At 36.6% G+C, this 14,147-nt stretch overlaps 1 protein-coding gene across 4 annotated transcripts in view; it reads right to left on the bottom strand.

The window, feature by feature from the left end:
* Nvl (nuclear VCP like) overlaps positions 1–14,147 on the bottom strand; it is a 141,283-nt gene that overhangs the window by 14,841 nt on the left and 112,295 nt on the right. For 2 of the 4 annotated variants that reach the window (XR_007104441.1, XR_007104440.1), the window contains exons 21-23: positions 9,573–9,661; positions 6,615–6,685; positions 1,440–1,585 (exon numbers count right to left, since the gene is read on the bottom strand). Coding sequence is in view for 2 of the 4 variants with exons in the window: in XM_047521430.1 (XP_047377386.1) it covers positions 1,541–1,585; positions 6,615–6,685; positions 9,573–9,661 (205 nt within the window). In the remaining 2 variants the exon portion in view is untranslated. Of the gene's footprint in view, positions 1–1,297; positions 1,586–6,614; positions 6,686–9,572; positions 9,662–14,147 lie in introns of those variants that run through there. The other 2 variants (XM_047521430.1, XM_047521431.1) reach the window with 1 other exon arrangement.

Here is a 14,147-nt window from a genome sequence, read left to right as displayed (position 1 = left end):
TAGGCTTGTGGCTTAGTGGTAGAGCACTTGCCTAGCATGTGTGAGGCACTGGGGGGATTCGATTCTCAGCACCACATATAAATAAATAAATAAATAAATAAATAAATAAATAAATAAATAAATAAAATAAAGGTCCATCAACAACTAAAAAAGAAATATATATATATATAATATATATGTAATATATATTATATATTATATATATAAATTTTTTAAAGTCATTTCACTCTATTGTCATCTGCTATAAATGTTCAGACGAGCAGGGGCCCTGCCACTGAGAGTCTCAATCTAGTGCTTAAAATGGCCGACATATAGGAATCGTGAGGTCAGCACAAAATGCAGATTGAACAGAAAGCAGGAGAGGGTGAAGCTTCTCAGGTGATGATATTTCAGTGAAAGCCTGCTCTGTGGTAGGTAGGGCTAGGCATTCTGAGAAGAGGAAACTTCATGAGCAAAGGCCCAGGTGTGAAAGAACACAATGTTTTAAAGGAATGGCAATAAACCTAGTCAAGGAAAGAGAAGGGACAATTGCCAAAGATGGGCTGATGGCAGGTTACAAAATCCATATGCCACCCGATGATGAAGCTGTTCAGTAGACAGTGACATCATCAGTTTGTATTCAGAAAGGCAACCTGGTGTCCATGTACAGGAGACTGGAGGAGATGAGCTAGGGGCCACAGCAGGAGTCGTGAAAGGTGATGGCAGCCTACACTAGGGTGGTGCTGTGAAAATCCAAGGGACGGATTTCAGGAACATGTCTAAATAATTGGTGTCTGAGGACAATCAGAAGCACTGAAGATCTCCACTTGGGTGAGGAGGATGTGGGAGACGAGCTGCTGTGCCGATGGAGGTAGAGAGAAGCTCCTGAAGTCCACTTGGTTTTCCCAGCCTGACACTTACTTTGGTCTTGAAAGACTGAATGTTCGGGACGTAACATGCACGTCTACTTCTAGGTTGATTACAGAGCATGTGCTTAGAACGAACACGGTCCTAGCTTCAATAATGGGCACCAAATAAAAAATTGGGGGATGCAAAAGTCAAGCCAGAGAAACATTTTCACATTTTAAGACCAAAGAGACTCAACAACTCATTAGGATAGCTGGAGAAACTTGAATGGGGCCTGCGGATTAGATGGTAGCAAAGTGCCAATGCTAATATTCTGATTTTGATGGTTGGTTATGCAGAATATCCTGGTGTGTAGGAGGTTCACATGAATAAACTTGAAAATGAACTTAGGTTGGCCACATACTTTCAGAGGATTCAGGGGGAAAATGTGCAGCTTTTGAGTATATTGATTCAAAATAAAAATTTTATTTGAATAAAGTTTTATTTTGGCAGTTTTAAAAAACGTGACTTAAAGATAAAGTAGGGAAGTTGGCCAGATGAGAAGAATCTTCAGCTCTAGTTTCGATACATTAATTTGAAAATAAAATGCTTACATGAGACCACATCTGGGTCAAACTAAAAATGGACACTTGAGAGCAGGTGGTCTGCTCTGTTGGCTTGATGGATGGACTCCTCCAAGCAGCTGCTGAGTATGTCACTGGCTGAGGGAGCGATGCAGAGCTTCATACATCATTTGATCCTGAGAGAAGGGGAGAAAACAGAATATAGAGCTGATCACGGATGGTTATACACTGAATGGTGTGCCCCTCAAATTCAGAAGTTCAAGCCCTAATCCCCAGGACCTCAGAAAATGTATTTGACATGACTTTCATCACTGTCCATTAAACTTTGCCTTGAAAAATCAATCAAGAGGGGATGGGATTGTGGCTCAGTGGTAGAGCACTTGCCTAGCACTTGTGAGGCACTGGGTTTGATCCTCATCACCACATAAAATAAAAAATAAAGCTTAAGTAAATAAACAAATAATAAATAAATAGATTTTTATGCCAATATCTAATTAGTAAAGCAGGCACAATTCTAAAGCAGCATGAATCCAGATGAAAACACAAGGAAAAAACAGAACATTCTTAAAGTATATTTACATTTCCAAAAAACGACAAATATTTTCCAATGTGGATGTGCCATTTTAAGTTTATAAGTAACAATCTAGTTGTCTCACATCCTTGGTATTGTTTGGTGCTGTCAATCCATTAAATTTTATTTCATTCTGAAAGGTATATAATGGAATGTCTTAAGTGGTAATTCTCCTTCTATATATTTATCTGAAAGAAAAACTTGCTGCATGTTTTTGTTTGTATCCTAGTCCTTTGAAATCTATTTCAAAAGGCAACTGTGATAAAGTTTTCATTTGTATAAGTACAATATTTACAAGAATTAAAAATATAAAAAAATATGAAGGGAAAAAGACTCTCTCCCATACTTTCCTCCCCGACAACCAATGTAATTTATCCTTCCTGTTTCTCCTTCTAAATATACAAATATCATAATTCATTATTTTATCCTCTATTTCTTTTTGTTTATAAAAAACATGGTAGTACTTCATACATACAATTCCTACATTTTTAATGTAATGATATATTTGGGAGATATTCCTTAGGTTTTAGAAAAGTTATGTCATAATTCATTATATGAATATTTAGTTTTAATCTTTATTATTATATATATTCATGAGGATTAAATTCATGGAAAAGAGTTGGTGGGTCACCTTTTGTTATAATGGCAGACATGCCAAACTGCTATCCACAAGGGCTGGAATGATGGACAACCCACCAACTGAATAAGAGTGTGTCTATTTCCTTACACCTTGGTCAAATGCTTGTTGTTTATAAGTCACAAGTTTATGGTATTTTTGAAACAGCAGCGCTGAAAGCCTGAGACACAGTGACTGAGTAAATATTTCATTCAAAACAAAAAACCATTTCCTGAAAAAAGTAAACTTTTCAAGTACCTTTCAAATTGTTTCAAAGGGAACTATTAAAATACTGATTTAACTCTTAAATAGGACAAAAGGGTCTTTGTTTCTCAATATCACCATTAAATAACATAGTAAAGCTATCTTAAGAACCTTCTGTTTAATCAGACTAAATAAATTCCTTTGTTGTAAGTATCTTTGTTACAAAACCATATCTACTACAAACACAGAACAAAAGAAATAAAAATAATCCTTCCTAGAGACAACTCTCATTACTACCTTGACCTCCTACAACTTATAACTGTGATTTAAAAAATATTTTAAAATTATGATTTTTAAAATATTAAATGTCATCCTCCACTCACTTAGTCTCCTTCCCCATGAGCAGCCATTATTACTACTTTGAGAAGGGTCTTTAATAAGACTAGGTAAGTAAGCCAAAAAAAGAAAGGAAGCCTTTTGACCTTGAAGATACTTATTTTTTACAGGTTCAAACAGTAAGAATCCATGTAAGTTTTCTCCTTTACATTCACTCAAAATTAATACTATGCCTCTTTTCAAAAAGTAAGTAGTTGATCCTTTGGTGCTTTCCAGAAATCAATATATAAAGTATATGACATGTTCCCCAAAGATACCCAGAAAACAACAGAAGTCACATTACTAGAACACACATATACCTTTCCAAGTGATGTTCTAGCATTTGATAAAATGCTATTCAATATCCTATCAGGGTTTTTTTTCTGTAGAAATTAATAGGCCAATTGTCAATATTATATGGAAATATGAAGGACCTAAAACAGGAAAAAAGGTGGGGGTACAAAGTTGGAACATGTACTCAACCTAACTTCAAGACTTATTATAAATCTGTAATGACTGAGACAATGGCAAAAAGACATAATGGTACAGAGATGAAGCTCAATGAACAGAAGAAAGTGACAAAATAAATTCATACATATGTGAGCAATAAATAGAGCATGATAGTTCAATGAGGACAGAAACATCTTTTCGCCAGAGCCAGAGTAGACAGTCACGTGGAAAAAAGTAACTACCATCCCTACCAGACATCATACAAATATTATACACCCCACAAAAGGGTCTGTACGATATAGGAACATATTAGTTCCTTAACTATACACTGAAACATCTATTTACATAGCATGTACATTGCATTACATAAAATAAATGTTCTAGATTTGATTTACAATATATGGAAGGGTGTGTGCACAATTTACAAGCACCATGTCATTTTCAGAATGAACTTCAGTATCCATGGATTTTGTTACCCATGGGGGTCTTGGAACAAGTCCCCCACACATACCGATCGATGAATACAATTTGAAATGAAAAATACATACAAATGTAAAAGCTAAAACTGCAGTATTTCTAAAGAAAAAAAATACAGGTAAAAAATTTTGCACATCTGGGATAGGAAAGATTTCTCATGGCAGCAATACATAAACCATGCAAAATAAGTAAAAATTTAACTGTATCCAAAAAAAACCAAAAAAACAAAACAAAACAAACAAAAAAAACCTCCTGTTCTTCAAAGGTACCTTTAAAGTGTAAAAAGATAAACCACAGGTTAGGAGAAAATATCCTCAATATGTATATTTCATAAAAGACTTCAACTCAGGAAAAATTAAGAATCTGTCTACAATTCAATAAGAAAACAAATAACTCTAATTTTTTAAAAAGAGCAAAAGATGAGAATACAAAGTAAGATATTCAAATGATCAATAAGTATATGAAAATATGCTCCATAATTTAAATGGAAATGGAAATTTAAATTACAATGTGATATCAGATATTTCCATTCAGGAGAATGTCTACATGGCTAAAATTAAATCACTGTATCCAAGTGTTAGTGAGAAAGGGGAGCAACTGGAATGCTCAAAAAATGTGAAATGGAACAGCCACTGTAGAAAACAAACTGTCAGTTTCCTTAAAGTGTATGTGTAATAATACACACTCACCAGATGACCCTGCAATTCCTCACACCTAGTTTTTCACTTGAGAGAAATAAAAACACATGTTCATGCAAATAGGTACATGTGTAGACTATCCATAAACAGCTTTATTCATAAAAGTCACAGCTGGAAACAACTCAAGTGTCCACTAACAGGTAAAAGGATAAGAAAAATCATGGGTTATTTATACAAAGGTATATAGGTCAGCAGCAGAATGGACTCAACCACTGAAAAAAAGAACAGAGATGAATATCATAACATCACACTCAGCAAAAGAAGCCAGACATGAGTATTAGTTTTACAATTCCATTATAAAATGTTCTAAGTCAGGCAAAATGAGATATGGTGGCAGACTCTATCAGTGGCTGGTTATATGGAGTTGGGTTTGGGAAGGGATTGACTACAAAAGAACACAGAAGTTTCTGAACTGATGAAAATGTTCTATACCTTGATGGTAGTGCTGGTAACAATGACCAAGACTCAAGTAATGGTATAATTAAGCTTATATGCTACTGTATATAAATTAAAATTCAATGTAAAAAAGTAAGGCTAGAGATGAGAGAGACAAATGTGGAGCTAAATCATTATGTCCTAACAATTTAACAACTAAAACCCAGGTTCAAAGTAAAAAATAATTTCCATTAAAAGAAAAAAAAATTCTATCATCAAATCTTTGGGAGAAAAATTATGCTCCTGTTCTCTTGTACATCAGAATGAAAAGGGCCAACAACATCCCCGACAAAACTGCTCTGATTATAATTAGTAAGACTGTATTACTCAAGGATTTTCAGTAAAAGAAAAACATTTTCCCTCGTATGCAAGATGCTGAGAATTCAATGCAGACTGTTGCTTTCCAGGGAAGCTAGAAGACAGTCCAGTGAGGCCAGCTATTCCTTACTCCAGCTGAAAAAGTCATATGCCCACAGTATACCACACCAGCCTAAACCCTTTATGGGTTACTCATTTTAGTTAAAGTGATAAGACGGTCAACTAACATAACATGTGGACCATGGGGCACTGAAACATAGCACCTCAATTTATGCAACTGCTTTGGACTCTGACTTAAAGAGTTTCAATCAATAATCATAATGAGAATTGCTGAATCTGGAGCGATCAATGACTAATGATTTAAGAGAAGGTTAACACAGTCAACCAACAGTCTTCATAGCTAAAGCAGATTCTGGAAAGTTATGAATCCCAAGTGAACAAATAAAACATCACAACTGTGTCCAGTGGAGACATTTCTTAAGGTTAGATATTTCTATTCCAACCTTCTGTAATCATCATGATAACCTCATTTCACTTATAGCAACCATTTTAGCTTATTGCAAATAAAAAACCTGAATACAGGAAGAAACACGTAAGGCCTGGCACTTTATGGAAGAAATCAGAGTGATTTTTTTAAACATTTTTTCTCCTTTATGGTGAAGATATTTTCACTTCCCTGAAATATAAGGGTAATCTCTATGGGTTAGTTTGGGTATAGACCAGCTCCACGACAATAAGAAACGATTTGTCAAAAAAGGGTGGGGTAGGTCAAATAATATTTGAATGTCAATGAGTAAGAATTCTGAGATTGTGGAAACATACATGAGTGGTCATTATCTCCGAAATGAACAGGGGCTGGAACATAGAGTAGAACTGTGCTCCAGTAAGAATTAAAATTTCTCCTGAATACTCACAAAGGTCATTATTTGGCTTGTTTCCTAGTCAAAATTTAACATGCAATTTCTTTCAGAAGAAATGATCTACAAAAATAGTTTATGATTCACAAGTTCATGTCTACTGGTTTGACCTCTAATCTTAAGACACAGAAGAATGTTTCTTACCTTTACTGATATAGATGGTTTCACTTTCTTGAAAGCTTCTTCAAAGTGTTTCTGATTAATCTTGAGCTCACCTGTGAAGCAAATGCATAAATATATACCTCTCAGTAGAAAACACTAACTGTGAGTTATATCTTAATTTCTCTTGGAAAATGTCTAAGCTTTCAAAGAAAACTCAGGACATGAATGATGGAGATTGATTCTATTCTTTCCCCAAAGAGTATTCAAGCCAGAAACATCCAGCTCATCGGTTTATAATGCAGTGCCACCCAAAGAGACTTATTACTCATAAATAATCCTTTGTAGGCCATCCTTGCTCTACTTAACTCAATTCTGATGTTTATGAAGAAGGAGCAAAATTGTTCTCTTTTATGATGATTCAAATAAATTTGACTATAAAAGGAAAGTGAAATTTCACAATATTTAACAGTGCATAACATAAAATATGATGTGAGTTAGAAAATCATTTGCATTTAATATACATATACCCAAGTATCAAAACACTGGATAACACACAGATTACCCATTAAATAAGTAAATAAAATAAAATATTTAATGTTAAAAATACAGTTCGGTTTCAAATGTTAATATGATGCCTCATCTGACAATTAAAAATAATAAATTCTCTCCACAGAATTAGGAATTATTACCTAAACATAAAATAAAATGTGTTGCTGAGCATACACAGAAGTTGAATAGTATTACTAACTTTGGTTTTGGTAAGATATCAGTGCAAAGTCCCCAAAGAGCACATAGGCAGAAGTGTAAAGCTGTAGGTAAGTGTAAATCAAGGATGTTAGAATTTTTTATAAACATATATAAAACAATAGTCAAATAAAATTAATAGTAGCAGCACCAATACATGTGCTGGGGTCTGTTAGTTTTTAGTAACCAAACATACAACAAGAAAATAATCAGATTCATCTTTCAGATAGAACACTTGATTTTTTATTTTTTTTCATGTTATATAATATTCTAATTAGTGGGCGTGGTGGCACAGGTTTGTAATCCCAGTGGCTCAGGAGGCTGAGGCAGGAGGATCACAAGTTCAAAGGCAACCTCAGCAAAACCAAGGCACTAAGCAAATCAGTGAGACCCTGTCTCTAAATAAAATACAAAATAGGGCTGAGGATATGGCTTAGTGGTGCCCTTGAGTTCAATACCTGGCCATTCTCCACCACCAAAAAAAAATTCTAATTTTGCTCACTGATATATTGCCTATTTCCAAAAAGAAATACAAGAAATTTAGATAATTGATTTTTTTTCTTTTCTTTTGGATGCACTGGGTAATGAACACAGAGATCCTCTATCACAAAGCTGCATCCTCGGTTCTTTTTTATTTTTAATTTTGAAATAGGGTCTCGTTAAATTGTTAAGGTTGGCCTTGAACTTGTGGTCCTCCTGCCTCAGCCTCCTGAGTACCTGGGTTTACAGGTATGTGCCATTACACATGACTAGATAATTATCTTGAAATTAACCAACACACTGATAAGTGGATGACGATACATAATGAGGGGAGGGGGACGGCAGACGGGGGGGCGGGGGATGAAGAAACCTTGAATGGTGTAGAGGAAAATGGGGCGGGAGGGATGGGAGAAGGAAAGATAGTAGAATGAGACAGACAGTATTACCCTATGTATATGTATGATTACATGAATGGTGTGAATCTACACTGTGTATGACCATAGAAATGAAAAGTTGTACCCCATTTATGTACAATGAATCAAAATGCAGTCTGTAAAATAAGAAATTTAAATTAAAAAAAAATTACTCAAGAAAAACCTCAGGGACTTAATAATGAAGATATGTGTGTTGTCAAATCTAACCTAAGCATGTGCTGCTTTAGCTATTAAAAAGAATTCAGTTTTGAGATTCTTACAAGGCAAGAAAAAAAGAAAAATCAACATAAATGCATAAAGACATTTTGAAAATCTACAGAGAGAAATGCAATACACATTTGACGTTCACATGAAAGTACAAGTGCAGAGGACAAAGTACATCTCTGTGAACAAAGGTATTCTGCAAAACTGCAGACACACTCACAAACTGCAACTGGCCAAATTACTGTTCACAAGAGCCGAGCAAAGTAAAGAGTACATGACATGGTTGGAATGAAGGTCACAAATCTTTTCATTCATAACACATTCATTGTCAAAAGTGAAAGATGTTGCAAAGCTGTTGAGAAGGTCCCAAGTGAATGCATAATGGACTACATGGACTTATTAATAGTACTAGTAGTTTGTGGTTTTTTTCCTTTTTATTTTTTGTAGTGTTGGGGTGTAGTGCTGGGATGGAACCCAAGGCCTTGTGCATGCTAGGCAAATGCTCTGCTCTGAGCTATACAACCAGCCCATCTTGTATTTTGAAAGGAAATCTCAGTATGGAAAGGTATTCTAATTTTTGCATCTATTGTATATTTCTAATCTCTGCAATTTAGGCTGCATTTTTTTCTCTCTTTCCTAGGTTGCATTTTAACAGGAAAGTAGATAATACTTTAGCAAAAGGATGAGAATTTCCAGAATTGGTAAGTGGAACACTGATAATGGAGAAAGTGAATAGACTTGCTTCTACTTAATCGCTTGTATATGATGATAAAATATAATTCTCTTGATTTTAGAGAGATAATGATTAGCTTTGCTATTATTATACTATCAAAAACAGGTTATATAATATTATAGAACAGTTTCTAAAGGTCTCATTAAAAATATAAGTTTTATTTAAAAAAATTTTATTTGTTCTAATTTGTTGTACATGACAGTAAAATGCGTTTACACATTTTGGTAGATGATACATAAATGGAGTATAGTCTCTCATTTTTTCTAATTATACATATTACAGGATCACATCAGTCATGCTAAGCTTTATTATAACAGAAAACAGATACTAAAAACTGGTCATTTTCCAGGGCAACAGTGGTTTTAACTAGTCAGTGATAAATTGAGAGACTGGTGAGAATCATACCTTTTCCATTTCCACTCTTCTGTCTTGCCATTTCCTGTCTCAGGGCACAAAGAGAAGCTTCTCGTACCAAAGCAGAGAGGTCTGCACCCCTGTAACACAGGAAGTGTTCATACTTATTTATTCTTAGGTACTACAAAAGTCCCAAAAGGAGCCAGGTAACAATTTTCTAAGGTCATATATTAAACAATTAGGAAAGAGACTATTTTTTCAGCCTTATGGATTAAGCAATGCAATGAGAAATAAACATTCCTAAGAGCCACAAGCAAATATTAATATAAAAGATCTTGTCGAAAGAAATTTACATATATTTATTGTTGTATTTTGACTTACAAGGTCTAGTGACTACCAAACTCATATATTACATAATATCTAAAGTAAGCTTATATAAAAAGTCAATTATGGAGAGCCTGTCTGAACAGAGCAGGCTCCGAGTCCCAGAGCCGCTGCAGTGCAGTGTACTCCTGCAAAGAACCAGTGGAGAGTCTCGATCTGCAATCAGCCTCAGGGATAAGGGCAGGGCAGCCGGAGACCTCTTCAGGCGGCTCTGCCCACTCCGGCTGCGGGCTCTCTCCACGGGGCGATCCAAGATGGCGGCCTAGAGGGAGACTGCACCCCCAGTCGCTCCAGAACCCAGGAGTTAAGAAGGGGAGGCACTGAGAGACTCGGACTGAAGTGGAGCCACGGGTGAGTCTGCCCACTGGGTAAAGCTCGGCCCGGGTGGCAGACCCAGATAGAGGTGGCTTATCGGAGCCGGGCAGGGCAGCTAGAGTCATCCACAGGCAGTCCTGCGCACTCCGGCGGTGGGCCCCGCCCACACAGCCAGCTTCTCCAGGTTCTCGGAACGGAACTGGCCCGCTAGTGAGAGCCTGTCTGAACAGAGCAGGTTCCGAGTCCCAGAGCCGCTGCAGTGCAGTGTACTCCTGCAAAGAACCAGCGGAGTGCCTCGATCTGCAATCAGCCTCAGGGATAAGGGCAGGGCAGCCGGAGACCTCTTCAGGCGGCTCTGCCCACTCCGGCTGCGGGCTCTCTCCACGGGGCGATCCAAGATGGCGGCCTAGAGGGAGACTGCACTTCCAGTCGCTCCAGAACCCAGGAGTTAAGAAGGGGAGGCACTGAGAGACTCGGACTGAAGTGGAGCCACGGGTGAGTCTGCCCACTGGGTAAAGCTCAGCCCGGGTGGCAGGCCCAGATAGAGGTGGCTTAGCAGAGCCGGGCAGGGCAGCTTGAGTCTTCCCAAGGTAGTCTTCCACACTCCGGCAGTGGGCTCTTCCCACACGGCCAGCTGCACGGTGCAGGCCCACAGTGAGAGCATTTCCGCACAGAGCCAGTTCCAAAACGTGGAACCAGTAGGGGGCTAGGGGCAGTATTCTTCGAATGAGCTGCTTTATCAGATTCCTCCAAGACATCAGGCTACTGAAGGCTGGGAGGTGATACACTGGAAATCTACTGGGACACTATAAGCCAATAGTGGAAAACTGCAATATCTCAGGGTCCCACTGACAACTGACCATTATGAGAAAACAAGGGAAGAAAATGTCCCAAACAAACCTAGATACTACATCAATAAAACCCAATGACAGCACAGCAGAAGAAATGTCAGAAAGGGAGTTCAGAATGTACGTAATTAAAACGATCAGGGAAGCTAATGAGGAGATGAAAGAGCAAATGCAGGCATTGAAGGAGGAGATGAAAGAGCAAATGCAGGCATTAAATGATCGCACCAATCAACAGTTAAAAGACCAAATACGGGAAGCAAGAGATCATTTCAATAAAGAGTTAGAGATACTGAAAAAAAACCAAACTGAAATCCTTGAAATGAAGGAAACAATAAACCAAGTTAAAAACTCCATAGAAAGCATAACCAATAGGATAGAACACCTGGAAGACAGAACCTCAGACATTGAAGACAAAATATTTAACCTTGAAAACAAAGTGGAACAAACAGAGAAGATGGTAAGAAATCATGAACAGAATCTCCAAGAACTATGGGATATCATGAAAAGGCCAAATTTGAGAATTATTGGGATTGAGGAAGGCTTAGAGAAACAAACCAAAGGAATGAACAATCTATTCAATGAAATAATAACAGAAAATTTCCCAAATCTGAAGAACGAAATGGAAAACCAAGTACAAGAGGCCTATAGAACTCCAAACATACAAAATTACAACAGACCCACACCAAGGCACATTATTATGAAAATACCTAACATACAAAATAAAGACAGAATTTTAAAGGCCGCGAGAGAAAAGAATCAAATTACATTCAGAGGGAAACCAATAAGAATATCAGCAGATTTTTCAATCCAGACCCTAAAAGCTAGAAGGGCCTGGAACAACATATACCAAGCCCTGAAAGAAAATGGATGCCAACCAAGAATCTTATACCCAGCAAAACTTACCTTCAAATTTGACGATGAAATAAGATCCTTCCATGATAAACAAAAGCTAAAGGAATTTACAAAAAGAAAGCCAGCATTACAGAACATTCTCAGCAAAATATTCCATGAGGAAGAGATGAAAAACAACGATGCAAATCAGCAACAGGAGGCGCTAGCCTAAAGGAATAGCCAAATAAAGGAGAAACCAAATCATGTCAAAAACAAATATGAGTCAATTGACTGGGAATACAAATCATATCACAATAATAACCCTGAATGTTAATGGCCTGAATTCATCAATCAAAAGACACAGACTGGCAGATTGGATTAAAAAGAAAAATCCAACAATATGCTGCCTGCAAGAGACTCATCTCATAGAAAGAGACACCCATAGACTAAAGGTGAAAGAATGGGGAAAAACATACCATGCACACGGACACAGCAAAAAAGCTGGAGTATCCATCCTCATCTCAGATAATGTGGACTTCAAACCAAAACTAGTCAGAAGGGATAAAGAAGGACATTACATGCTGCTTAAGGGAAGCATAAATCAGCAAGACATAACAATCATAAATATCTATGCCCCGAACATTGGCTCATCCACGTACGTCAAACAAATCCTTCTCAATTCCAGAAATCAAATAGACCACAACACAATAATACTAGGCGATTTTAACACACCTCTCTCACCACTGGATAGATCGTCCAAACAAAAATTGAATAAAGAAACTATAGATCTCAACAACACAATCAGCAATTTAGACTTAACGGACATATATAGAATATACCATCCAACAAAGAATGAATACACTTTCTTCTCAGCAGCACATGGATCCTTCTCTAAAATAGACCATATTTTATGCCACAAAGCTACTGTTAGTAAATACAAGAAGATAGAGATACTACCTTGTACTCTATCAGATCATAATGGATTGAAACTAGAAATAAATGACAGAATAAAAAACAGAAACTTCTCCAATACCTGGAGACTAAATAATACACTATTATATGATGAATGGATAACAGAAGACATCAGGAGGGAAATAAAAAAATTCTTAGAAGTAAACGAGAACAAAGACACATCATATCAAAATCTCTGGGACACTATGAAAGCAGTACTTAGAGGAAGATTTATTTCATGGGGTGCATTCAAAAAAAGAAGTAGAAATCAACAAATAAACGAGTTAACACTACAGCTCAAAGCACTAGAAAAAGAAGAGCAGACCAATACCAAAAGTAGTAGAAGACAGGAAATAGTTAAAATCAGAGCCGAAATCAACGAAATCGAAACAAAAGAAACAATCGGAAAAATTAATAAAATAAATAGTTGGTTCTTTGAAAAAATAAATAAAATTGATAAACCCTTAGCCACACTAACAAAGAGAAAGAGGGAGAAAACTCAAATTACTAAAATTTGGAATGAACAAGGAAACATCACAACAGACACGAGTGAAATACAAAACATAATTAGAAGCTATTTCGAAAATCTATACTCCAACAAAACAGAAAACCTTGAAGACATCAACAAATTTCTAGAGACATATGAACTACCTAAACTGAACGAGGAGGACATACACAACTTAAATAAACCAATTTCAAGCAATGAAATAGAAGAGGTCATCAAAAGCCTACCAACAAAGAAAAGTCCAGGACCAGATGGGTTCTCAGCCGAGTTCTACAAAACCTTTAAAGAAGAGCTCATTCCAATACTCCTCAAACTATTCCATGAAATAGAAGAGGAGGGAACCCTACCAAACTCGTTCTATGAAGCCAATATCACCCTGATACCTAAACCAGACAGAGACACATCAAGGAAAGAAAATTTCAGACCAATATCCTTAATGAACATCGATGCAAAAATTCTCAACAAAATTTTAGCAAATCGCATACAAATATATATTAAAAAGATAGTGCACCACGATCAAGTGGGTTTTATCCCAGGGATGCAAGGTTGGTTCAACATTCGGAAATCAATAAATGTCATTCACCATATCAACAGACTTAAAGTTAAGAATCACATGATTATTTCAATAGATGCAGAAAAAGCATTTGATAAAATACAGCATCCCTTCATGCTCAAAACACTAGAAAAAATTGGGGTAATGGGAACATTCCTAAACATTATAAAGGCCATCTACGCTAAGCCCATGGCTAATATCATTCTAAATGGTGAAAAACTGAAAGCGTTCCCCCTAAA

This window comes from Sciurus carolinensis, chromosome 12 (genome assembly GCF_902686445.1).
Source record: "Sciurus carolinensis chromosome 12, mSciCar1.2, whole genome shotgun sequence".
NCBI classification, from domain to species: Eukaryota; Metazoa; Chordata; class Mammalia; order Rodentia; family Sciuridae; genus Sciurus; species Sciurus carolinensis.
The sequence above is the reverse complement of the archived record's forward strand: the minus strand, read 5'-3'. Positions and strand labels throughout refer to the sequence as shown.